Genomic DNA, 27,985 nt, shown 5'->3' with positions numbered 1-27,985 from the left:
TCTTCGTCTTTCTAGATTTCATTCATTTGAAAAGTAGGCTAGTGCATTTTAATTTATTTTAATATATTTATTTTGGGTCATATGTACTGCATGCAGTACATTTTCAACTTCCCATCACGTGTGTTTTAATATACTGGATGACATATTAGATTATTATATTCTCTAACTTTCAGTACTAGTTTGTAGTAATGTCTAAAAGCAAAGACTGGCAGTTTATTCACAAGTATTCTAGCTAGATTTATTTAATTTTTTTTGCATTATTTGACCTTTTTAAATTAAAACAAAAACATGTTTCCTTGGAATATAGTTTTGAAAGGTAATACACTCTTAAAAATAAAGGTGCTTCAACAGGTTCTTCAAGTGATGCCATAGAAGAACCATTTTTGGTTCCACAAAGAACCATTCAGTCAAAGGTTCTTTAAAGAACCATCTCTTTCTTGCGTTTTTGTAATCTGAAGAACCTTCTTTCGCCACAAAGAACCTTTTGGGAAACAGAAAGGTTCTTCAGATGTTAAAGGTTCTTTATGGAACCATTTAGACAAAAAGGTTCTTCTATGGCATCGTGAAGCACCTTTATTGTACATAGTGTACATTTATGTGTTTTGACCCATGTCTCCACTATTTTCCATCCATTCTTTTATAATATCCCTTTAACAAAATCCAGCTCTTTACTGACATCATGTTCCAGGAAGTGACATCATTTTGGAGGGAGAGCAACAATACAAACACCAGTGAGTATTATCAATGCATCTAATAAGTTTTGTGTAAATAGCTAATGTGTTTTAGTCTGAAACAATACAACCTGATCAATAGAATTACTCAAATTAGAGAGAATTGCATCCATATTTTGTCTTTTTCCACATTGATTTTGTGTAAATAATCAAAAGTTTTATTTTATTAATAAAATGTGTCTAAGCTTGATTAGAGCATATTTCTGAAATTATGCTTATTTTTTTCTTAAATCAAAACAAACATATTCATTAAAAGTGCTTAATGCATTTGTAAAAGCTGCAGCATTCAAAAGCATGTGCATTTTTGTTTATTATAATAGATTTTATTGCAAGGCACATCCAACCATAACAATAGCTTCTGAATGCCATGAGCTCTGCGCCAGCGGTCTGCATACTTCGGAATACCAACAGCAACAGTGACCTGATGATGACGGGTAACAAAGGTAACAACAGTTCATACAGTTCACTGTAAGGTCACACTCCTCCTTTCCCTTTTCTTTTCAAGCTCTAGATGTAGTTCCCACAAGCCTAGCACCAAATATGTTTCATAACGTGTGTTTTCATGCATCTGGCCCAATAAGTTGTTGGATAATTCATATATTGATTGGTTATGTCATCATGTGTTGGTATAGAAGCTGTCATGTGGATGACAGAACAATCCACGGGCCCCATTGTTCATTCATCAGCGCCCCTGATCGGGCCCATGTCTTGGTTAGCTGCAGGCCAGCCAGATAAGGATCAGTAGATGATTGGGCGCACACATTCTTAACATGGCTGACCCGTGACATCTTGGGGGCAGTCGGGGAGTCTGTCATTATGCATACAATGCACGGCTTTCTTCCTTCTTATCTTTGCCGATGACATTGAGAGTTTTCGCATTAACTCATTAACGACAAGACTCATCATTACAGGGGAGGGGGAGGGACAGGGTGTGTCTCTGAGTGGGTGACACTAAGCATGGAGGAATGTGGGATCAGGCCAATCCCTCTTTTCACTCTCTCCCGGGCTTTGATATGAGTGTTAGTGATTAAGAGATGGGCCAGTCAAGTCCAAGGCTTAGAAAGGCTACAAGTGACCTTTTTTTGCAGTGCATAAGCCAACGCTGAATAAATGAAACTTAAACACGGACTCACAGTTGCTAACTACCACCGCTTGCCCTATCTGGAGAAAATGTTAGTCTGTATGACATGTAAGTTCAGAGAATGATCTCTTAAGCTCCAGAGGTTCTTCACTCGAGGGCGTTTTGCTGCCAGGAGCTTATGAAGGCCAGAGTGGTTGGCCTTTGCTCATAGCTAACAGTGCCAAGGCCTTGACTCTTGTGGTTTGCCTCTGTCAAACACGGCATTGCTGAGTGTGGCTCTGTGGAAAAACTCAGCTATGCCATCCTGTTTCTTGATCCATTAATGCTTTCAACACAGTTATATAGTGGGGAAGAAGAAAAAAACGAGGATGGGGGAGACGAAAAACTGTCTGGGAAAGATTGATAGCTTTGCTCTGTGGTTCAATTGTAAATTAGAATGCAAGTCCCTCTGGGATACAAGGGCTCTATTTGTGATTAAGAAAAAAGGCTTCATAACTGAGAGATAGAGAAAAAGTTTGCTCCCTCTTACACACAGGCAATTAGCTTGATGAAATGTCCCTCACTGTTTTGTGCCCTGGATATGTAAACTGATATTATAATAATGGGCTGACTGCTTGTTCTGTTATTTTCACCTTGAGTCGAACAGGAGGAGGCGTTATGGTGTACACAAAGCATTGTCTTGTATAACACCACAAACCCAGACCCCTGGCGAGCTCAGAACCGCAGATACGATGCAAAACGAGGTGACGCGAGAAACAAAGCAGGCTCTCATATGTGATGAAGGTACAGGAGTGGGCTTAGCAAGCTCGTTGCCAGCATGACAAAGTGATAAAGAACTTTTATATGCCTCATAGAAATAATGGTAAAGTGAGCTTGGAGTCTTGGCACTGTACCTGCCCACAGCAGGAGTCTCACCTACCTAAATTTCTTCTGCTTTCTCATGCAAGGAAGGGAGACATTAAAAGTTATGATCTGTTTTTATATGGCAACATGATTTTTTTTTTTATCAGGTATTGTTTTTTGTTGTTGTTTTTTTTCATGCCTCTTCACACCTGTCTCCACTTGTTTGCATTTGGAGCAATCCAAAGTGTTCAAGAGCCTTATTTGGTTTGACTTTGGCCTAAATAATGAACTGCCGTCTGTAACTTATGCTTGTTTCACTAAGCCTTCGCCTCAAATGTGCTGACATTTGCAAAATAGGACTACAGTTTATCAAAAGCAGCATTTAGGCTCAAATGCAGTTAAGCGCAGACTAAATTTATAACAATTTCATGTCCGAGTTGTGATCCTTTGGTAACTCAATGATATAGTTTTACTAAAAAATTTAAATAATTAATAAAAATAATAATAATAAACACTGGCAATTTCATTGCTAAATGTAATATACTTTAAATAATATATTTTACTTTTTATAAATAATAATGTATTAAAATAATAATAATAATATATTTTCAAAAATAATCATATAAAAATAATACATTTTTACATTTTAAATAGCTATTTTTAGAGGTTACATAAATGCAATTCAATAAATGGTTTTAACAATGTAGGCTACTGTACATTAGAAAACAATACTAATACTAATAAAGCAAAAAGGTGGGGTAACATATTTGATTAATCAATATTTATCAATTACTACAGACAAAATACATAATGTGCTGTATACTTTAATTTACTTAAATGAACTGTCTTCATTAAAGTTATTCGTTCAGGAATAAGACTTTGCGCTGTATGCTTTGATTCACTAAAAAAAGTAATCTCATAAAAGTATTTTCTTTAGTTAACGGACTACACTAGCTGCGTTGTAAGGTTTTGATTCACTAAAAAGAGCCATCTCGTAAGAGTCATTCATTCGGGAATCAGACTAGTTGTATGCTATTGATTCGCTAAAAAGAGCTGTCTCATAGGAGTCATTGTTTCTGGAATCAGACAACACAGTTTGTGCTGTCTGTTTTGTGCTGTATATTCTATTTTGGTTTGTTTTTTGTTTTTTTTTAATCGACAATTGATAAACGCCCCCATCGGCAGAAGAATACACTTGCATAAACTGTTAACTTTAACCATTAACAATTCTGTTATGGTATTTCATTTAAATGGAACCCATCCTCAATCTAACTACGAAAACACTTCTTGGTCTAATTGTGTTACTTCATTAATAGTTATAATGTAGCCACCTCACTTTTCGCTGAACCCTCCAGGCCCCTATAAACAGAGGAAAGATGAGAAATGATCGTCAGTGGAAGCTTTAGCTTCTGCATCTCAAATCGATTCCACAGGCATAAGGAAGGGGCAGTACAGCGCACAATTGTTTTGAAGAGACGTGCAGTGAAGCGGAATTCTGTGGCAATGTGAGTGTAACATAAGTGCATTGCTAACACATGGCTGTATTCCTGGAGATGTCAGAGGGGATCTGCTTTCATGAAAGGGAGTGAGAGGGGGATCTAATGTGGAAGTAATTACATGTGAGAGAGTCACTGTGATGGAATGCAATGCAATGTTTTCCATTTGCAGGTCAATGCCCAAGTTACATAGTGTTGTAGATATGCTAGCACCAGCCTCTTGTTTTATCACATTTTGTGTGAGTCTGCACATTTATTCAATGAGAGGGGAAAATAGGCCGTATTCTAATAATTATTTTTGTTTTTTGATATACAAGTGTGAGTCTTCCTGCATCATATTAAAATATAACGGCATTTGAATGTTAGCCATGCATGCAATAGCAAAACTAGCTTGTATTTAACTTGTACACTTCACAAGTAGATTATATTAGTTGCTGACACCTGAGTTCAGTATTAGAGGAAGCTGACATAGTACAAACAGACCTTATTCATGTAAAATGCAAACACACCCAGCTAATAAGGTCATTTCACTGTTTACCTTTGGAGAGATTGCTGACTTCCCAGGTGTTCATTATGCAGAGTACAATTTCATTAGTATCAACCCTACCTGTAATTCAAGTCAGGGCTTATTTGTAGTTAGGGGGGTTGGCAAGTTCAGGAATTGTCTGTCACGGTTATATAGGAATGGTATGAATCTGAGCACTTCGGTAGCATGACGCTTGACATGGGAAAGAGAAAAAAAACAAGAAAAAAAGGGAGAGAAACCTGGTTTTCAAACATGGCGTAACAGCCGCACCCATGTCAGCAGTGTTTCCTCTGCTTATGTTTCATTCATAAAGAAAAGTCTAGACTGACCTGGGCCAAGCGGACACCCTATACTCATTTATCCAATGCTCTCAAAAAAGAATGAAACAGGAAAAGCTTCAGACATAAATTGCGTAAGGGATTATAATTTTTTGTGTCTGTACCATTTACACAAAAGGTATGTAATCTGGCCCTCTTCATGCGTCCCCTGGTGTCCACAGATCCAGATAGGAGCGTCAGGCATGCTGAGGGAGAGATTAGCCGGTGCATGACCTGATGTGTTAGGACTTCCAAGAGCAGTAATGAGTGCCGCCGATCAGTGAGTGTTTTGGGTCAGACTGCAGTGTCTAAACTGATCATTCCAGTCTAATGAGCTTTGGTGACTTTGTTGTAATGGTCCAGCTGATTCAGTGCGGTAGCTGCACCGCGCAGATTAAGGTCACGTCGTATTTTGGGATGTTGCTAGACAGTGCAATAGGTCCTTTTATGAGGCATCTGCTTAGCTTGGACCTTGTTTGTGGGGTTAGATCTGTTGGAGTCTTTGATGTGACAGCTCTGTGGCCGTTTACTGGTGTTCAAGAGGAGATTAAATTCCCTCAAACTCACTTAATATTCCTGCAGTCGTGTGGTCTTCTCGTGGCTCTGGGTTTACATAGAACATTCTAAATAGGGAGATTAGCTCTTTTGGCCAGTGCAATCTTTGTTGACTGTCTCGTAACATTAAACTATTCCTTTAAGATTCAAGAATCATTGGGTATATGGGTATACGCAGTATGTAACTTGTTTATTTGTATATATTTTATAATTTTTTCTCAATTTTTGGAAAATGCTATGTTGTATAGTACATACTGCACAGCAGGGCTGCACAAATAATCAAAATTAAGCCAAAAAATGTGATATTCCTTAGTGCACTTATCAAATCACAAAGGCTGCCATTTAATTAAATAAATATATGCGCTGAATGTTTTAGTGTGTTTTTCACACATGAGCAGCTCATTATCTGCCATTGTTTGCAGCATCTCAGAGCGACCAGATTGCAGTAAATGCTGTGCCACATGCTAAAATAAAAGTTAGGCCTAGATGGTTCAATGTTTGAAAATTAAGACTATTATTAACTAGTATGCAAGTATTGTAATTTTACATTTGACATTACAATAATTATTATTATTATTATTATTTTATTTACTCATTTTTTATTTTACAGTGAAATATTCCAGTACAGTAATATTGTAATATTATATTTTGTTTTTAAGTCATTTCTGTATTTCCATGTAATAATTATAATTATTATTACATCATAGCCATATTGACTTTGTAATCACACAGTTTTTGTCAAATTTTGCAGCCCAACAAACAAGCACAATAAACCTAGGAAATTTTTATATATATTTTTTTTCAATCACAATTTTTATCAGAAAGAAAATGCTATTAAATTTTGTCCCCAAATCATGCTGCTGTACTGTACAATATATTTGTATGAAATCAAATGCACCCCTAAATTCTGTCTGGCCTTTTGTTAAAGTAGTATCCAAAAAATGTTTTATATGCTGTAGTCCCATTGTATATTGAGGCATTTAGAAGACATAGGAATCCCATGGAACCATAAAAGTTGCTCTTGGTATAGGAAGTCCACGCTGCAAGGCCCTTTGAGGTGAACCACAGATTTAATTTTCTGAAACCAAAGCAAAATATATCACATTATGTGCTACATCATTCAACTGTTGCCTGGAGAGCTATCATTTATCCTTGTAAAGATTTACCACTCACTATCGCTGTCTGTGGACTGACATAGTGCATTGCATCATGTGGAAATCATGCTTGATTTTCCTGTGCATTTATAAATAAAATGCTACAGGCATAACTCTTGTGAAACTTTGGCTTACATTACGACTGGATAAATGTTATAATGCTTTCTGTCAAGCACTTTAGCGGAACAAAAGCAGGGTGCTTAGTTTGTTTTCAAGCTGTGAAAAACAGGTTTCTTTTTCGTGTAGTATTTGAACCATGCAGTAATACAACAGTTCTTCCTTGACATTTTGCCAGCATTGACCCAGTGCCCTGTCTCTCTGACATTCACACCTCTTACTCTTGCTGAATGGAATGCAGATGCTTTTGTTTGCAACTTACCATATGGGCAGAGACTCGTAGTAAGGCCACAGCTCTCTGACTTTTCTTTCTGAAGTTCTGTTGGGAAGACTTCCCTCAAATGGTGCAATGGGTGAAAATGTGTTGAAAGGTGTCTCTTTAGAAGGAAGCCTCAATATATAAAAAAATTCAAAAGGTAGGAACATCTGGCTGTGTTTTGAGAGGATACAGAAATCCGACTGATATATTTATTTATATCGTTATGTCTTTTGCACTTCTCCATACCTTGCTTCAGGCACTACTTACCATTCATTAAACGACATGTGGCTTTCAAAGGCGTGCACACACATACCTGGACCTTTAAACAAGATCAAAAGACTGCGGTTTATATTATTTAGCACTTATGTTATAAGAATATCTAAAAGGACATCTGAAAAACACCTGATTTTGAATAGGTTATTGAATGTTACATAAAACATCACCCTCCCTATAGCGACATTAGATCAAGTTTGGTCATGTTGAAACACTAACCACTGCACAAAATAAAAACACTGATAGTAAAGTGTTAAATTTGGTCCTCTGCCAGGAGGAACTACAACTGTACTTTGTAAGATATTATTTAATACTTAGCCATCACATTAAGTTAGCCTTATTTTGCCTTAAAGACAAAAAAACTTCACAATAGCTGCAAATATGTTCCTATAAAATAACTTAAAGGGGTCATATGATGCTACATGCACTTTTACAAGTTGTTTGAACTGAAATGTGTGTTGGCAGTGTGTGTACACAACCACCCTAAAATTATAAAAATCTACCCAGAGGCATTTTGTTAATCTACTAAAATCTTTATCCCTTTCTCAAATCGAGCCGATCTCAGATGCCAGACAGGCCCCTCCCACGATAGTTTCAGCACAGACTGGACTGGTGTCTTACCTTAGACCCACCCTGAGTGAGCTGTCATCAGTCCGCCATTGTTTCACCGCCGGAGCAGACGTAGACAAGAATGACTCCTAAGCGATTGAGGTGTTCTGTTGTTGGATGTAATAATGAACATAGCAGTTGTCGTTTACTCCCAACATCTGAGCCGCTGAAGACACAGTGGATTATGTTTGTTTTTTGAAGGGAATGCGCCCCTGATCTACATAAATGTGTATATGTTCGCGCAAACCATTTGTGATCCAGCTTCAACAAATCTTTGCAAATCGCCTTTTCTAATAATGTGCTAATTAGCAAGTTTCACGATGAATGCAGCTAACGTAAACAGTCTCTCTGAGAGCAGCTCGGACGAGAGGGACGGGGTCAGCAGAGCTCATTAACTTTTAAAGGAAAATGCTACAAATCTACATGCTCTGAAAAGAGCTGTTTTTGACAAGGTAAAAAAGGTGTTTTTACACTACCATGGAGAAATTTTAACCAAACTATGTTACAGACTTTTCACTAAGACCCTAAAGAATCATATCAACTTGTGGAAAATGGGGATCCTATGACCCCTTTAAGAACTTAATAATCTTACTTCTGTCATTAAACCTGAGAACTGACATCTTATGTTATTTTTGTCAGCTATATCAATGGTGTCCTGTATTTTAAACCTCTTTCTTCAGGGCAAGAGGAAGCAGAGTAGTACTACGTTGTTGGGACCAAACAGCCCTTAAAGGAGGTGACAAAACAAACGTCCTCAGAGAAAACTTCAAGAGCCAGTTACATGAGCACTTCAGGGCCTGCAGCTGAAGTTTACCCGGACACTGCTTCTTTCAGGGGGCTCACATAAACATTACACTCTCTGTCTGGGTAATTGATCCCAAATCTTGTTTGACAACGTTTTTTCACTGCCGACACTTCACATGCTTCCTGAACATAGCTGAGCTTTTTTGGCCGCGTTGCAAATACCACAACAACTCAGCACTCATTAAATCTTGTGCTGAGTGTTCTCTGCCTTACCGCTGCCAGTGTGTGTGGTTTGGTTCATTTTTCGCACTAGTTCTGTTTGCTGTCTCCCTTCTCCCTTGCATTTAATATATATGAATGTATGTATATTGCCTGCATATTTTGGTAAAGGATTTCCGATTAAGCAGCCAGATTTGCATTTACTGAGTGTTCAATGCACTGAAAAAAATGGTGTAGAAACAATTTCCCTCTGAAATTGCAAGTAAATTTCACTAATAATTACAGCAAGTAACACATTGAATTAAATGTGAAATTCTGAAGTGTGCAATGACTGAAATACTTTCTTTTAAAAAGTACTCCCATAATCTATATAAAAAAATAAACATTTTTTATTTAATTATTTACAAAACATTTTTAGGTTTGTATTTAGCATAGATTAATTATATTTTTCTTAGTATTATCTCAAAATATATATATTTTTTATAAATAGTATTATTTGTTTGTGTATGTAAATAACTTGTTATACTGTGTATACTGTGAATACTGATCAGTGTTAAATGATTCTTTTTTTAATTATCTACATTATTTGCATGATCTGGATCAGGTGAGTTACAAGATGTCAATGACATTATTCTTGCAAACCGTTTCTGTTTGTTTGTTTGTTTTTTAAGTCTTATCTAGTACTGTGAAAGTAGCATTTGCAATTCAGCCATTTTGTTTAAGATGTGCCATTGCACACACACATTATTTACTCCAAAATTCAAATAATTAACCTGTAAGACTCCATTTTGGTAAAGGGTTAAATAAAGATATTTGTACCTAAATAGGTTACTCCCACAGACTTTCATCAAGACGTTAGGCTAAATACAATTTTCCCAAACATTTGTTTTAACCACCTTGCATATAAAGGTACTTCTCATAATATATTCTGAAGCATGTAAGGTACAAGCACGAATGCAAACTTAAAACCTTTACCCACGTCTCAGTAGTCCACATTAGAAAACAAGCTGCTTTCAATTACAGACAGCAAGTACACACTCTGAATCTCTCGCTCCCTCCTTCTGTCTTTCTCATCTCTTTTCTTCTGCTTTGGCTCTTTGATTACTTTTGAAAACATTTATATTCCCTAATAACCTGGGTTTAGTCTAGTGGCCAGTGATTAAATCCAGACTCGTATAGTAAATGCAGAAGAGTATATGTGGAAAATAATATCTATCTAGAGTTGTTCATAACAGCTAAAGAAATGGAAACTTGAATGGCAATTTTTGCAATAAAAATGTCAGTTACAGCTCCACATTAAATGAAGATTTAGAGCTGTACTACAACATTTAGTTATTTTCAAATTCACTTTTTCACAAAAGTTTTATATTTAAAATGGGAATGCTGTATACTTCATCAGAAAGGCATGAGAACAAATCCCTCGTAGCTGAATACATGCTTTTTACATAATTGCCCAGTAAAATAACTATGATGATTAATGATTGATAGATAGATAGACAGATAGATGACAGACAGACAGACAGACAGACAGACAGACAGATAGATAGATAGATAGATAGATGACAGACATATAGAAAGACAGACAGACAAAAAGATCTGAAGCATGTAAGGTACAAGCACGAATGCAAACTTAAAACCTTTACCCACGTCTCAGTAGTCCACATTAGAAAACAAGCTGCTTTCAATTACAGACAGCAAGTACACACTCTGAATCTCTCGCTCCCTCCTTCTGTCTTTCTCATCTCTTTTCTTCTGCTTTGGCTCTTTGATTACTTTTGAAAACATTTATATTCCCTAATAACCTGGGTTTAGTCTAGTGGCCAGTGATTAAATCCAGACTCGTATAGTAAATGCAGAAGAGTATATGTGGAAAATAATATCTATCTAGAGTTGTTCATAACAGCTAAAGAAATGGAAACTTGAATGGCAATTTTTGCAATAAAAATGTCAGTTACAGCTCCACATTAAATGAAGATTTTAGAGCTGTACTACAACATTTAGTTATTTTCAAATTCACTTTTTCACAAAAGTTTTATATTTAAAATGGGAATGCTGTATACTTCATCAGAAAGGCATGAGAACAAATCCCTCGTAGCTGAATACATGCTTTTTACATAATTGCCCAGTAAAATAACTATGATGATTAATGATTGATAGATAGATAGATAGATAGATGACAGACAGACAGACAGACAGACAGACAGACAGACAGATAGATAGACAGATAGATAGATAGATAGATAGATAGATAGATAGATAGATAGATAGATAGATAGATAGATAGATAGATAGATAGATAGATAGATAGATAGATAGATAGATAGATAGATAGATGACAGACAGACAGATAGATGACAGACAGACAGACAGACAGACAGACAGACAGACAGATAGATAGATAGATAGATAGATAGATAGATAGATATTTAATAATAACAAACAACATGCATACAGATCCCATGTTTATTTACTTGTGCTTTTGGCAGAAATTATTGTACAGTTGATAAAAAAAAACATTTCTATTGTCGTCAAGAAAAGATTTTCTTGTCTTGAAATACAGTGCTATGTCTTCTTCAGTTGCATTATTTAATCATACATCATAACAGTATATGCAGAATTACAATACGTACATGGCTGATTTCAAGCAGTTCGTTGTCAGTTGAGCCAATGATCCTTTTGCCTATAAAAGAATCTATTACAGGTTAGTTGCTCCAGTGGTTCAAAAGCATACATTAAGGCCTACCTTCCCTGCTTTGTCACAAGTTCCTCCTCCCATCATGCATTTGGTGTTGAAGTCAACGTCACCACTCAGCATTCTTCGGTTCCCACAGTGGCCGTGTCCTCTGCCCTCGTCACAGTCCTGCAGAGGTCTGAGACAATGCACAGCTAGTCTGCCAGAATGTCGTATTCTACCTTTAGTTTCGGACAGCTGATCACAGTTTAAGTTGTCAATAGCAACAAAATTCTTACTTATTATTTTTCCTGTATTACAGTAAAACACTTATAGGTCACTTTTATTCTTAGACCTATATTGTCTATTATATTTGTTTTTATTAAGGGTATGTGAAGGGATGATAAGTGTAACAAAGGAACTATTTTGACTATATGTGAAAATAAATAAACAATACTAATAACATGCATGCAAGTCCATATTATTTGCATCATGCTTTTTTGTTATACACAAGGATTTTGACTTGATGTGAAGTGGAAAATGGAAGTTTGCCATTCAGTCTAAGAAGAGATTATTTAAACAAATTAAGCTTTTGCTGTTTAAATTGACACTGTAACCCATCATTGGAGAACCGAACTCTGTGATCTATCATGATTCTGCTGGCTTCTTAGATTGGCCCTTAGGGCAAACAGAAATAGACAGGGAGAGGGTAACCTGCACCAATTGAATGAATCAATCACACAGAGACTTGTACACACACTTGCATCAAATTTTTGATAAGAATTTAATTGCCAATTAAATCATTGTTTGCATTTTTAATACAAATTGTTGATTTAATTTGTTTATTTATTTTTGAATTTGTATTTATTTTTTTATTTGTACAATTTAACCATGATATTAATGTTTTGGGGTTTCTTTTTTTTTAATTGCCATTATGTATTACAGCATCCCCTCCGAACCTGTGAGCCTTCCATTAATGCCTTAATCTTGATATAGTCCTAGTTTGTAAACAAAGACCCTATATACATAGTAAGAACCAACAAAAATACGAACTAAATATTTGCTAATGTCACATTGTCATACATGCATACAACCCAACCCAACTGCAGAATACAAATAGAAATAATCACTTCAAAATCTTCATTCATAATCGTATGCTGCCTGTTCTAAACTGACTGCATATGGCAAACAATTTGCATAATCCCTTATCACATACTGCAGGTGAATCATATCAGATTAATGACAGAAGTAGTTTTAAATTATTTTTTGCACCAAAAGTGTATTTAGTTGACTTTTACCAGTTCAGTATGATGCTTTACATTATACCTCCTTTATATTTCTGCTATATCTTTGATTCTATAGTACAGTTAATTCTACTACAGCAATTTGTGTAACAGGTCATGAGTATCCCTTCAGTCTCACTGCAGTCTGGTATTATTGCTACACTATAATAAATATGAAAAGGACATTGAAAGACTTCCCACACAGTTACATTTTGAAGTCTAAGCTATATGGGTGCTACTTTCATAAGATCTTTTTTCATGGACTGTGGCAACAATTGGTCCATATTCTTATCTTAAAGTGTGAAATACATAGCGAGAACTTCTTGTCCTGTGAAGAACCAGTAAGTCTTCTGAATTCCCAAGGCAATGGTGTTGTTTTAAGACTGAAGGTAATGCTGAACAAATTACACCATATTTGGGCACAGAGCCAGGCTTCTGTAGAGAATAAAACCATAATCCTATTCAATTTGCCCGTAACCGATATGAGATTTTCTTCAATGAGTTGGAAGAATATGTCAAGGGGAGTTTTTTTTAGATCCATTTAAATGACAAACAATAAAAACGGCAGGATTGCGTGAGAAAATACTTCAGAAGTTTTCGGTGTTATGTTGGATTAATGTATTGAGAATAATCAGATTTTAAACATGCTGAAGTGTCTTTCTTCCATTTTAGTAGTACAATTACATGTACAGGTGGAACTGAGCAATAAACTATAGTGCCAGCAGGCGTAATCTGTATTTGCTTAAGTGAAAGTTCAGACAACATCCACATATTAGAAATATATGTCGTTTATGAAAACATTTCATGCTATCTGTCATGTACATTTTAGACTGCCAGCAAGTTGATAGGTTAGTTTTTTTCTATTACTGACTTTGTGAGGCTGGTTAAATAAGCTTTAAATTGATGTTGCTTATACTTAATTAGTTTATATAATTTTCAATGCATTACAAATATTGTTGTTTATACTCATATTTAAGATACTAATAGGCTATTAAAAAATATCATTACGAATTTCAAAGCAAGAAATGCAGATATGTGCACACATATTATGTTTACAAGTGTAATCAGTCTGAAAATGCATCGATAATGCTTCCTTTACATCTAAATAAATAAATAAAAACGGCTAATTTGCGAACGCAAAATGAATTGCAGTATTGGCCAAGAGAATTGTAATTGTTAATTACTGCGAAATATCAGAAAATGCTTCACCGTAACAACAGATGTGACATATAGATTGCAACCACACCAGCTGACAGGTCTATTACTTGCTCGTTTGGACACGTTTTAAACCACACTGTCTGAGACCAAATGCGCTGTGCTGTGGCTTCCCTGGACCAGGAATGAAAACCACAGGTCTGATCAACCCAACATATGCATGCAAATTAAAAGCATTCAGCAGCGATGATAATAATAATAATAATAATAATAATAATAATAATAATAATAATAATAAAAGTTCAAACTGAATTATTACAGTGTTACGTCTTAGTGTAATGTGATCATCTTGAAGCCCAAACATGTCAGCCCTTCATTCATCATAGCATGATGCATCCAATATACATATAGCCTAATAACCTAGAATCTGTGAGATGCAATTGTACATTTTGTTACATTTAATAATTAGATATTTAAAAGAATAAATTATATTTATATGTTTCTGACTTCTGATTCGCCTTAATCAGTCTCCTCGTGTTGATTAGCCTGGTTAACCTTTGCTCCGTACCGGATCCGTAAGGGTTAATCAGGCCGGGATCTCAGTGACCCGAGGGTCAGATTCCCTCTATCTCTTGCTTGAAGGATACGGTGGAGGCAGCGATAAGATTAGGGTGAACTTTCCTCTTCCAACCCATCAAAGCGCAATAGACACCTGCGTCTAAACCTGCGCTCGCAAAGCTTTTGAGAATTACTGTCAAGTCCGCGAATTAATATGAGCAAAATGTGAGTGTTCAATAAAAGCTGGGGGGGGGGGTTGAGTACAGTGGGAAAAAAGAAATTATATATATATACATATATATAGGCTAGGCTATGTATTGTTTATGTTCGATATTAAATTTGATATATTAGTTAGGCTAATCAAAGTTTAGCTGTTTTATTTAAGGTTTAAAGTCTAGTTTTATATGCTGTCGGCTGATGACTGAGATCTGCTGCGGTTTGGATATTTGGCTTTGCTTATTCAGTGTCTATCGATTTATTCGCGTATAACTCCTCTTACAGGAGTCACATCTTACACACTCGTGTCCCAGCGTGCGTACTTTACTTTACAAACAATAATAAAGTGATTTACCCCTTTCTTCGCGTCCCAGCCATGGAAAATCGTTAAAGATCCTGCTATTTGTGTGTGATCAGTAAATATTTAGTGTAGTGTCTCGTCCTAATCGATGGAGGTCCCGAGGGGGAGCGCTATTGTGTGTGTGGACGCTTGCTGAGCTCTGAGTGTGAGGACTCTTTCTTGTGCAGTGCGTTTTACAATGATAAATGTGCCAGGACGACTTTGCTTGCACTTTACTGATCAACACCAAGGTACTTGAAAACGGCTTTCGTCCAAAGTTCCTTCAGCACAACCACCGATTGCAGGCTGTTTTAAGTGCAAAGTGATTCATTTCAGCTGGGTTGCTATAGGCGTTTGCTTTTATTTTGTGATCTTTTCGAGGAGGCACAAATAACCTAATGAATAAAACGTTGTTTTTGGAATTGTAATGAAATGTACGTCCTGTGTAAGGAGTCACATTTGAGGCCTTTGTATTAAGACTAGGCTATATATATATAATATAATTCAATGTGTCTTTACGACTTTGCGTTGGAAATGGGGTAATAAAAATGGGATATGAATACAGGCGTTTGTTTATTTATTTATATATTTATTGTTTGAATGCCTATTGAATGGTTGTATATGCATGACATTCCGTTCAGCTTATTTTGGCTATATTTATTTGCTACCCAGTCCTGAAACTTGACTCTCCTTATAGTTATAGTTGGGCAGACCAGAACAGACAATTAAAGCGCCCTGCGTACACAGCTCTTAAAACCTGTCAGGCATTGACTGAATTACTTTACTTCAACTATAATTGTCCTGTTATACGGCAATTTGGCGTCACTAGTGAATGCAGTAGCTTAGACGACTGCATGCAGTAGTGTTTTCTGAAGTACTGTTAGCTTTGTTTTATTCTGGGTAAGCTTAAATATCAAACCCTTATTGCTGGGATGTTCTTATGTCCATTCTTGTACATTTATGATTGTGTCTGTTCATGAACTTAATGGCATATTAAAACAACATTTGCATAACGGTAAAGGTTTATTGCTTCAATTATCTTAATTCATTGATCTAATAAAGTCCTCACTTTGGACTTAAGCATTGAAAAAGCGACAAAGGCATATCACTGTTACTAGCTTGCACATAAACAGACAGGTGTCTCTCCTGACTTCACCCCTCCCTCCCCCAATCACACAGCCCACACAAAGCAGCTGCACTGAGGAGGCTTTTTACCTTCTGTGGAAAAGAAAAAGACGCACAGGAACATCTTCTGTCTTTTTTTTTTTTTTTTAACAAAAACTAAAACTAAAAATCTCTATCTTCAAAGTCATCAGCAATACTGTCCTTCTATTAGGATATGCATTAAATATTAACATGTGATTTAAGCGTCGCAGAAAAGTTAGACCGATTTTGCTTGTCGGTTTGTCTTTTTTCCCTCCCTAAAGTTTTAGTAATCATTCAAATAAACAGAGAGCCGCATTTTTGTGTATAAATCCGTCAGTGGAAAAGGAAACGTTGGTTCCACTTCCAAACAGAGGGTTAATTCGCACAGAAAGAGAAGACTAAGTATATTTTTCATATAGGAGACGATGCATCACGGGGAAGACGAAGCAACATCATATGCATTTGGTATGTTTGGGCTATAATTGTTGAGAATCAAAACTCACTTAGCATGTACATATTATTTGGAATATGTATGTTTAAGTGAACCTTATTGTTTTTTGTGTTGTGAATTCATTCACAATTTTGATTCAAATTATTTAAAAATTAACATTGTATCTAGCAAACGCATCCTTGAGCAGAACACTTTGTCCATTCATTATACAATCATCGCATCATGAGCACTATTTTATTTATTTAGTTAGTTATTCTTTCTTTTTGGTCTTTGTCAGTAATTGTGCTGATATTCATGTTGGTGTATTGCATGCATGTCTCTCTATGCGCCTTTAAGAGTCGTATTCTTGCTTTAAAAAAAACAAATAGCCTACTGAACATCCATGTCTTCGCAAGGTAAAGTGTGAAAATATTAACACTTACCTTGATCTTGGGGTAAAATCCACTTTGCATCGGTACGCTATAATTTACTTCTGCGGCATTGCTGTCGGCTGTCTTGTTCACATACAGGCTTTTGAATGGTCAGAGATGAGGTAGGCTACGGTGCTCACTTTTGATCGTTTCAATAAACTGGCCAAAATAAACCGAAACGCTGCAATACTCCCGTGCGTGAACAACACTGTGGAGAAAATGTGTTGAAGAGACCTACAAGCGCACCTCTGCAACGTCCAAGTCAATTAGAAGGAAATCTCAAAAGCATTAATCAGATTAAAATAGGCGCATGTTACTTTGGTGTATGTGAGAGGCGAGCGACCGATGTAGTTTCCATTTAAGATGGCTCTTCCACCTTAAAGAGCGATATCAGGCAGAAATAATCCAAACGCTAGGGGGCGCCCATATACTGTTGTACGTCCAGTCTTCAGTTTTTCCTCCGAGGCAGCATATGCTGTGATTTAGCACTGTACGTTTTTCAGTGGACCCAACTCCGACAACCCCTGGTGATACAGAAAGTATACTTCAACAAGCGAGCTTTTATGCATTTGGTATGTTTGGGCTATAATTGTTGAGAATCAAAACTCACTTAGCATGTACATATTATTTGGAATATGTATGTTTAAGTGAACCTTATTGTTTTTTGTGTTGTGAATTCATTCACAATTTTGATTCAAATTATTTAAAAATTAACATTGTATCTAGCAAACGCATCCTTGAGCAGAACACTTTGTCCATTCATTATACAATCATCGCATCATGAGCACTATTTTATTTATTTAGTTAGTTATTCTTTCTTTTTGGTCTTTGTCAGTAATTGTGCTGATATTCATGTTGGTGTATTGCATGCATGTCTCTCTATGCGCCTTTAAGAGTCGTATTCTTGCTTTAAAAAAAACAAATAGCCTACTGAACATCCATGTCTTCGCAAGGTAAAGTGTGAAAATATTAACACTTACCTTGATCTTGGGGTAAAATCCACTTTGCATCGGTACGCTATAATTTACTTCTGCGGCATTGCTGTCGGCTGTCTTGTTCACATACAGGCTTTTGAATGGTCAGAGATGAGGTAGGCTACGGTGCTCACTTTTGATCGTTTCAATAAACTGGCCAAAATAAACCGAAACGCTGCAATACTCCCGTGCGTGAACAACACTGTGGAGAAAATGTGTTGAAGAGACCTACAAGCGCACCTCTGCAACGTCCAAGTCAATTAGAAGGAAATCTCAAAAGCATTAATCAGATTAAAATAGGCGCATGTTACTTTGGTGTATGTGAGAGGCGAGCGACCGATGTAGTTTCCATTTAAGATGGCTCTTCCACCTTAAAGAGCGATATCAGGCAGAAATAATCCAAACGCTAGGGGGCGCCCATATACTGTTGTACGTCCAGTCTTCAGTTTTTCCTCCGAGGCAGCATATGCTGTGATTTAGCACTGTACGTTTTTCAGTGGACCCAACTCCGACAACCCCTGGTGATACAGAAAGTATACTTCAACAAGCGAGCTTTTGAAAAAAAAAAAGTGCTCTGACTTCTAACCCGAGGAGCGAAAAGGGAGACACCTCATTTGACCACCCTGGGGCTCCCAGCGAACATCCATGTCAATTAACATAAGACTTCTGGGCTTCTGCTTTCTCAATGAGCATCATTCATCTTATGTTTGCATGATTTTTGAATGTTTTGGGGATTTTTTCTTTTCTTTTCTTAAAAAAAACAACACAAAACAAAACACTGATCCATTCGAGGAAGTTGTGGGATATTTTATTATCTTCACTGAATAATATATCTGTAGCATGCCAAGGCCCTAAAAGCACAAATTCTCTTTTATTATATGAGAACACGCTGATTGCAGTATCTCTGCATTAAAAAAAAACACATTCTGTATTGAGGCCCGTTTGGCCTTCGATATACATAGGGATAAATCACAATGTATTATGATGACAAGTTTACTAAAAAATAATATTCATTACTTTATTGCTAGTATTCATGATTGCAACAAAAGAACATATAGGCTACACAACAGCATATGTGACAATTGGTGCTGATTTCCTAAGTAAGATTGTAAATTGTGTAGATAACAGTATAAACATCAGTAATCATCAGATATCTTTTTTGGGATTTTGAAGGTAAAGCCATTCGACTTAAATTTAAGACCTATACGTAATACGCCAATATAATAGGTATTCTGGACTAATTTATTGGATGGTAGCTATATAAAATCAGACGCAACGTATGTAAGATATTCATGTTCTGCTAAAATTAAACAACTGTAGCCTAATATTCATATATAGCTTGCACACATTCTGACTCTTGTTGTTGTTGTTTTTTATCAATTTTGTAGGATTTATTTTTTCATTATTGCTGGCCAAGTAGAGTTTCGCATACGTCTTTGACATATAACAAATAGGCTGCTCGAACTTTACAACAATAGCCTCTCGCGTAAATTGCATGTTGCCTAGTGAACGGTCTCTGTTTTAAATGTATTTGTCAGTGCATTATTGACTTGATAAATGATATGCAGTTTCATGATTTGAAACGAGGCGTTAATGCGGATAATTGGATTAATGAAAGTGACCAAATCATATACGTTGCGGCCAGTCTATATAAATGTAACAAAAAGGTATGCAATGCATGTAACACACATTGGAAAATCCCAAATCTAAATGACAGAAATATCATTATCACGGAGATATTATTTTTGGGGTCACATTATTTAAAAATTATAACATATATATAGGCCTAGCTATACATTTGCGTAATATTGATTCTTGAAAAGCCCCGGACTTATGTGGCGTGGAAAGCGGCTTTAAAAGATACGGCAATCGTGGATTTTATTTCAAATAAATAAAAAGAATGAACACATGTATTGCGATCATTTTTCTATCGAACTGTGTCCTACTCTCTTTAGGACCAAGCGGCTCCTCGACCCTTTTTCCTGGCTTTGGCAAAGAACCAAGTAGCACAAGTGCCGACTAGCCAATAGGGTTCAGGGGGAGGTCCGTGAGCTCTGACCAGTCAAACACAGTCACTTTCCATATATGGCAACTCATCTCCATGGTAACGTGTGCTAAGTTGCAGCAGTCGTGTCAAAGTTCACTATATAGAGAGCTCAGTGAGCTGATCAGAGAGAAAGCATTCTGCCAGCCCAGCGCCTACAAATCGCAGTCACTTCCTAGCCTCCCCCTTTTTAACATATTTGATCACTTTGATTCTCTGTTCTCTCTCTTATTATTTTTACGCGCACGAAGGAGGTTCTATAGGTTGGGGATCTTTTTGTTTTATTATCAGTCCTGCTTGCCGGAGAGTTGACTTCATATTTGACTCGAGCACAGGCTGCAACTGCGCGCGGCTGCAAGCGCTACCTCGTCTGAAGAAAAGGAAGAAGCGGCAATATTTTTTTTGCCAGTTGGTTTTCTTCAAGACTTTACGCTGGAACTTCTCGCGTGTCGCAAGTAGGCGATCTTTGAAAGCTGCGTGTTTCTGCGCGTCCGAACATCGCTACACACGCGAAGTTCTCTGTCCTGCTCTGTTCATATCTTCTTCCGCCGTGTTTATTTCCCATTATTTCCTTGATGGGTTTACTGGATGGATGACTGCAAGTGCCCCTGGACTTGGCCTCTAAAAGCAAGGCTGCTATTCGGCTTGTCTTTGCTTCAGTTTTAGCCACATGCCAGGTAACGCCGTTTCAGTCAAGAAATAGACTAGCTGCTGTTTGTCGTCGGTGCGCAACTTTGAACGGACATTCAGACTCTAACCCACCGTGCCGATCCTGAATTATTTATTTTACCTTCCTAAGTGATAAAGGCACCGTGCTGCGTTATCGTTTTTTGAAACCAAGCATTCCGAAACCAAAAACGGGGAACAAAAAGTTTTTTCAACGTTGACTGATAGATATGGCAATGGTAGTGTGGAGAGGCTCCCAGGACGATGTGGCCGAGACCCAGGGCACCCTCTCATCGCAAGCCCAAGGAGGACTATCCCTTCCAACCCCTCAACCAGGCCAGCTGGGTCTGACGGCCTCTCAGGTTGCCCCTCCGACCCCTCAGACACCCGTTCAAGGACCCCCGAACAACAACACACAGTCCACCCCGACGAACCAGACGACGCAGAGTCAGTCGGAAAAGCCGCAACCACAGCACATAGAGTGCGTGGTTTGCGGGGACAAATCCAGCGGCAAACACTATGGCCAGTTCACTTGCGAGGGGTGTAAAAGCTTTTTCAAACGGAGCGTACGAAGGAACCTCACTTACACATGCCGTGCCAACAGGAATTGTCCCATTGACCAGCACCATCGCAATCAGTGTCAGTACTGCCGCCTCAAAAAATGCCTCAAAGTTGGCATGAGACGGGAAGGTATTGGGATTTTTGTTGTTTTACTGCTGTCTTTGTCTTTTGTATTTAGCCTGATTGAACCATGAATGCTACGTCCCCCTGTATTGTATCCCCGACTCTTCTCTCTCGGTCTGCCCGAGCACAGCACGCGAAGGAACCGCCTATAGCGCTCGAGTCTGAGCGTTATCACGGCGCCCGTAATGCTCGAATAATGAACACTCACTCTCAAGCGACTATTTCGCATTTTACATGTTCGCAACGTTAAATAGATCACCGCTTTTATTCGGCGGCGAAAACGGGCGTTCGTCTTGATTTTTAATAATATCACTGCAGATATGCCGTGCAGTTATGGCGAGGGAGTATGGAGAGGCAGCGTCAAAATCACATAGCCTACACACACACACACACACACACACACTAGGCTAGGGTCTCCAGATCGACCGCAATCTACATTGCTCCTCTCCGATATAAAAGTAAATAATAATCACTGTTGCGCTTTTGATAGCATTTATTTAAATAAACGTTCCGCCAGACACCCAGTTTGCTCGCAGATTCTCAATAGACAGCAGAACTGACTCTGTCGCTAGCTAAATAGGTTAAGGGTTAGCATTCATGTCTTTCTTTGTGCATGTATTCACTGGACTCATGTTGTCTGCTGTGAAACGTAAACACAAATTATTTGACAAGTACACTAAAATTTAAACATTTGCCAATATCTATTTTTCTGTTAAGTAATACACAGGATTTTACTATAATTATTTTATGTGTATGAAGTGCACGTTGCAGAGCATTTTGTGAGCATATCGTGAACCTAGTTTATTTAATTTTTTTATTTTATTTTTATTTAACTTAACAGTAGAATCATGGAGGCCACATTAATAGTTTAAAAGTTCTGCACGTGTCAAGTGACATAATAATTGATTGCATTAATGCAATTGGTGTAGTTTTCTAAACAAATGGTGTGGTAGCAGCACGCCAAGTGAAGTAGAAACGAGGTCAAGCTATGTTATGTTGTTGTAGAATTCAAGCATCAATATCTACAGTTTCTCTTTTTACTGCAGCAGTGCAAAGGGGACGGATGCCACCCACACAGCCACACCATGGTCAGTTCGCCTTGACAAATGGGGACCCACTGCACTGCCATTCCTACTTATCCGGATATATCTCTCTACTACTACGAGCGGAGCCCTACCCGACTTCTCGGTATGGCAGTCAATGCATGCAGCCCAACAACATCATGGGCATCGAGAACATTTGTGAACTGGCAGCCAGGATGCTGTTTAGTGCGGTAGAGTGGGCCAGGAATATTCCCTTCTTCCCAGACCTCCAAATTACCGACCAGGTTGCCCTTTTGAGGTTGACCTGGAGTGAGTTGTTTGTGCTCAACGCTGCTCAATGCTCCATGCCGCTCCATGTGGCTCCACTTCTGGCGGCGGCTGGGCTCCATGCCTCCCCCATGTCTGCGGACAGAGTGGTCGCCTTTATGGACCACATTAGGATCTTCCAAGAACAAGTAGAAAAGCTCAAAGCTTTGCACGTTGACTCTGCTGAATACAGCTGTTTAAAGGCCATCGTTTTATTCACTTCAGGTAAGTTTTCATTTCCTAAACATCTAGTTTATATTTCAGTGTGTTTGTACAGTAAAGAAACGTGGATTCTTTTAATAAAATCTAGAAAACGGTAGGCCTATGCGTGCTAGTTTTAGCATATTTATCTGTAAACGTAAGTGTAAATATTTTGCAGAGCTCTCTAATAATAATTTCAATGAATAAGTAAAACTAGGGAAATTATTTCTTCTGACTAATATTTTTCTAGTATCGTCAGTATAATAGCCTACAGCAATTATATTTCACGCTTAGGAATTTATTTGAACACTTAAGCTTTTTAAGAATTAAATGGTGATGCAATTAATATTTCGTGAAAGCCAGCAATACATAAAAACGATTATTTATACGCATTCAAAATAATAAGAAAAATAAGTTCCCCCATAGCACCTATATTAGCTACGTAGTCTAGATTTTAAAAAATAAATAATAATAATGTTAATACAAATAATGTGAGAAATTGATCACTGTCTACTTACAAACTATAATCTGTAGCTTTATTCATATTTTGTTGTAGTTTCACAATACATAAACATAATAAGATCTTGAAGGGCAATCAATTATTTGTATTTATTTGCAATGACAGATATTAAGGATGTCATGCTCGAAGGGAGGGGGTGAGGCTGTGTAGGAAAGGGAAGAAAGGCCTAATGCTCCGTTTACACATATCACAGCCCAGCTTTACACTGGAGCCGATAGTTTAAATTGATAGATATATTCACGTTGCGATAAACACTAGTGGCTAGTTTTGTTTAATTGTTCTTTATTGTGGCGCGCGACAAGACATTTTTGTGCGTTGTTAAAAGCTCACAGTTCTTCCTTGTTTTGTTAGGAGGATCTACGGATCCAAGGCACATGCTGGACTCGTTCCAGAACTGGGTCATGACCCTGACTTCCTTTCTTTATTTGTGTATCACAGAGCTAAAGCGAAAAAGTTTTACAGATTTAAAACTTCATGGCGAATATATTCTCTTGGAAATGTATGACTAGAAAAGCTTTAGTAGCCTACCAGTTGCACAATAAAGATTGCCCCAGAATGCAAATATTCTGTATTGCTTCCTTTGCAGATAATGCTTCCTATACAACAATAACATATAAATACAAAACTTTAAAGAAGACATATTAATGGAACGGTTGTTAACATTACACCTTTAAAAGTTCACGTAATGCAGGGCAGCATTTTGCAATCACCTTATTGATTTAAAGTCGTATACCACCTCTTGTGGATATTTTGCTCTTTGAGTCTGCTGTCGATCTTTAAAAAAAACGTCTTTCAATATGATTTAAAAGTTTAGGATTAAATGGTGTGTTGGTTCTATAAATGTTTTTAAAAATAATAATAATAACACCAATACAGTATAGTACGCTTGCACTTTAACTTGTTATTTCTTAACATTATTTATATATATATATATTGTCCTGTTTATCATTTTGCCATAATAGTTTGACCCACATGCTGTTAAATGGTCCTTTTTATGGGGATAACTTGGGTCACGATTCAAAAGGGTTAGAACAACGCATACGCTGGAATGTTTACTCAGTTAGCTCTCTTTTATAAAATACGTAGGCCTACCAGCAGAACTGCAGCGTATAAACGATTTATGTATCTGGTATGAATTTGAACGTAAAAGCTCAAGTTAACTCGTATGGCGCGTATGATTTTCAGAAAGCGATGTTTTGTGCATTGCGTTATTAGGCTACATGCTGTAGGATATTGTGATGTACAGTGTGTATATACTGATGTAATAGCAATGTTCAGTGAAATAGTATGTGTTACTGTAGTGTGCCTTGTCGTTGTGTAAATGGATGGCCCATGTGTATAGTTGATGTAATAAACATTTGATTATCTCTCCATTCCTTATAGATGCTTGTGGCCTGTCAGATGTGGCCCATGTGGAAAGTTTGCAAGAGAAGTCCCAGTGCGCTCTGGAGGAGTATGTTCGGAGCCAGTATCCCAACCAGCCAACTCGATTTGGGAAGTTATTACTGCGCTTGCCCTCTCTCCGTACAGTCTCGTCTTCGGTCATAGAGCAATTATTTTTCGTCCGATTGGTAGGTAAAACCCCAATTGAAACCCTCATCAGGGATATGTTGCTGTCGGGGAGCAGTTTTAACTGGCCTTACATGTCAATTCAGTAGGCAGAAGCAATGATCAAAGGGGCTGTGACTACAATAGTTAGCGCTTCTTTTGTAGAAGGAAACGGCTGTTACACGAGTTTACTTTCACGAAGAAAGACTTTCATACAATGACTGTGAATTTTAAAATTGAGACATTCAGTGAAGCCTCGAAATCCAGAGATTGCTCCCAGTGTCATTCTGAACAGTTTGTTCTAATGTTTTTTGTTTGTTTGTTGTTTTTGTAATAAATGCAAAAATGAAGAAAGAAATAAATAACCCATTAAAATTAATACAAAAGGGAAAAAGGCAAGAGAAAAATAATTCAAGGAGTTTCATAATCGTTTCTGGGACAGCAAAACTATAAAGTGCATTTAAGCGACAATTTGGAAATACTAAGAAGAGAAGAAAAAAGTAATTTTTTTCCAAATTGCTTTATTGTCCTGTGTCCATGTATCTATAGCTGTTTTTGTAATTTTTGTTCCTCCTTTCTGGTTCCAAACCGGCCTATGTGATTCTGTAGTATGCAGTTGGTGTTTTTTTTCTTTTTAAATAACCATGACTTATTCTAAAACAGTTCAGTAATGTAAAGAGGTTCTTCGAGAATTCGAGAATTAAAACTAAATCCACAGCAATATAGGCTATGCTTAATGCTGCAAGCGCACTTACTCTATTGATGTCCCTTAATGAACAAGAGTAGGGATTATTTTCATGATCAACTCAAATTGACATACACAAAATGCCAGAGCACTAGTAACGTTCCAATGTCTTACACTATTCTTCTAACTGATATAGACACCATAAATCATTATCCTCCCAAATGGATGCAGGAGCAATACTCCACTCTGCAAAAACTATCAGTTAGTTATATGCGCCACAAAAGTATTTGCAAAATCTCATCGTATTTGGTTGAGAGATACGACCTGCCTCCATTTTTTAATATTTGGGTTCGGGAATGGTCGTCAGATTGTAATGCAAATAGTAGAACAACGTGTTTGATTTTACAGTTAAGGAGACCCCCACTTAATATTTTCAGATGTATTACCGGAACCCACCTTAAGTTGCGCCCATGCGAATTCTCGCTTCTCGCTTCTCGCTTCTCGCTCGCTCGCTCGCTCGCTCGCTGTGTTTTGCCACAGTAAACTGTATTTTGGACGTGGGGGAAATGATGGGCCATCATTCTTTTAATGATAAAGCAGCAGTATTAATTAGACGTACCTATAAATGTCCCTCAACACTTAAAGCATTAAAGTGCCTGTACAGCGCAAATGTGTTATTAACGGTTACTGAAGTCTATATATACCATGGGGAACACGCTTAGAATTTACAAAGTAAGTCTTATAATTGTTCATTTCACTTGAGGGAAAAAAACACAAGTAGAGGCAGTATTCTTGTAAATATAGGTCAATTCATTTCAAGGACTTTTTCTTTATACAACGTATATGTGATTAAGAATAAAACTGTGGTTGCCAATTTTTTTCGGTAATACAAATGTCTTCAAATGAGTGACAGACTTAGCTAGTAGCACTGAAAGTTCTGTTTGTAATGTACATACATATTAAGACAAATGTTTTTTTTTTCTTCCTTTCTTTTTCATGTATTTAGACTGTGAATGCATGGCCACAGGTCGCTAACCTATTTTACCTTTGATATATATATATATATATAAATGTAAATGTTTTTGACTGTATAGATATAATCTGTGCATTCAGTACACTAGCCCTTGTATTTAAAAAGACAAAAAAAAATGGAAAAAAAATGTTCGACGTTAGGTTGAGACTTAACAGGGTGAGCTGGTTTGGAAATGGGTGGCTATTTTGACTTGGTGTTCTGCTCCTTTTCGGTCTGTAACAGATGCCTTGTGTGTGTATGTGTGAAAGCTTGCAATTTCGTCCTTGTTTTGAGGCTTTTCTTCAACACACAAGACACCATGTTGTGATTGGATAAAAAGGGATCATATTGTGTAGTTGATTGAACAGTTATTTTGGGCTGTTCTCTGCCACATATGGACCAGTGAATGATATGATTGTAATTATGAACAGTTTAAACTGACCCACGTTTTTATATAAATATATAAAATATATTACTGCAGGGTATTGATAACGTATAGATACTTTTTTATTATTATTGATTATTATTAATTGCAAGTGATATACGTGAGTGTGTGTGGAAGTTTATAGTTGAAAACAATTCTTGTTTGTTTGTGTTAGCCTATTGTAAACAAGCATTCTGCTGTAAATTTGTTCTTGGTATTAAATTATAATTTATGAATTTGAAATCAAAAGGCTTTCAATGTTGTGTTATTCATTAGCAGACAAATCTGTCTCTTCTATCGAACAGTGAACTCATGCTCTGTCTCAAACTGCTGAAGGTTGGGTTTGCGTATGTGTGTATGAGAGAGAGAGAGAGAGGGGAGAGGGGGGGGTGCGAGGGTGACTCCGAGGTTTGGCATGGGAAATTATCCAGGTTACGTCCAAATTTGGCTATGTAAATACACGTGCAAAGTGTTGCAGCTTAAAGTGTGAAAGCACTTTTGATTCGCCCTCTAACAATTTACTTTTTACACATTAATATTAATCCGTCTTTGATTAAAAAAAATAAGGAAACATCATGTATCATGCCATTCCTACTTACCAGGTATAGATTGTGTGTATATGCGCAGAGGTTCTTGCTCATTGCCTTGTTGGGTATCACTTTCCATTTAAATACATAAAATCTTCTCAGAGCAGGTACTGACACGTCGGAACTGAAGTCGCATG

The 27,985-nt window shown here is 37.2% G+C and overlaps 1 protein-coding gene and 1 long non-coding RNA gene across 3 annotated transcripts; both read left to right on the top strand.

Moving 5' to 3' along the window:
• The first annotated feature begins 676 nt into the window (after window positions 1-676).
• Window positions 677-9,008, top strand: LOC107549019 (uncharacterized). Its single transcript, XR_001604526.1, has 3 exons — window positions 677-731; window positions 1,052-1,174; window positions 8,642-9,008. It is a non-coding gene; the product is annotated as an uncharacterized lncRNA (long non-coding RNA).
• An 11,279-nt stretch (window positions 9,009-20,287) lies between these two features.
• On the top strand, window positions 20,288-26,845 carry nr2f2 (nuclear receptor subfamily 2, group F, member 2). Of its 2 annotated transcripts, none has more exons than XM_016229918.1 (3): window positions 20,288-21,528; window positions 22,551-23,096; window positions 24,976-26,845. In XM_016229918.1, exons 1-3 carry the CDS (start codon window positions 21,069-21,071, stop codon window positions 25,248-25,250), a joined length of 1,281 nt encoding a protein of 426 aa, XP_016085404.1. In that variant the 5' UTR covers window positions 20,288-21,068; the 3' UTR covers window positions 25,251-26,845. The 2 variants fall into 2 exon arrangements, with proteins under 2 accessions (XP_016085404.1, XP_016085405.1); XM_016229919.1 differs by having other exon boundaries at window positions 20,289-21,528; window positions 22,569-23,096.
• The last annotated feature ends 1,140 nt before the right edge of the window (window positions 26,846-27,985 follow it).

Source organism: Sinocyclocheilus grahami, unplaced genomic scaffold, assembly GCF_001515645.1.
Source record: "Sinocyclocheilus grahami isolate Dianchi unplaced genomic scaffold, SAMN03320097.WGS_v1.1 scaffold360.1, whole genome shotgun sequence".
Lineage (NCBI taxonomy): Eukaryota > Metazoa > Chordata > Actinopteri > Cypriniformes > Cyprinidae > Sinocyclocheilus > Sinocyclocheilus grahami.
This window is presented reverse-complemented; position numbering and strand designations above follow the sequence as displayed.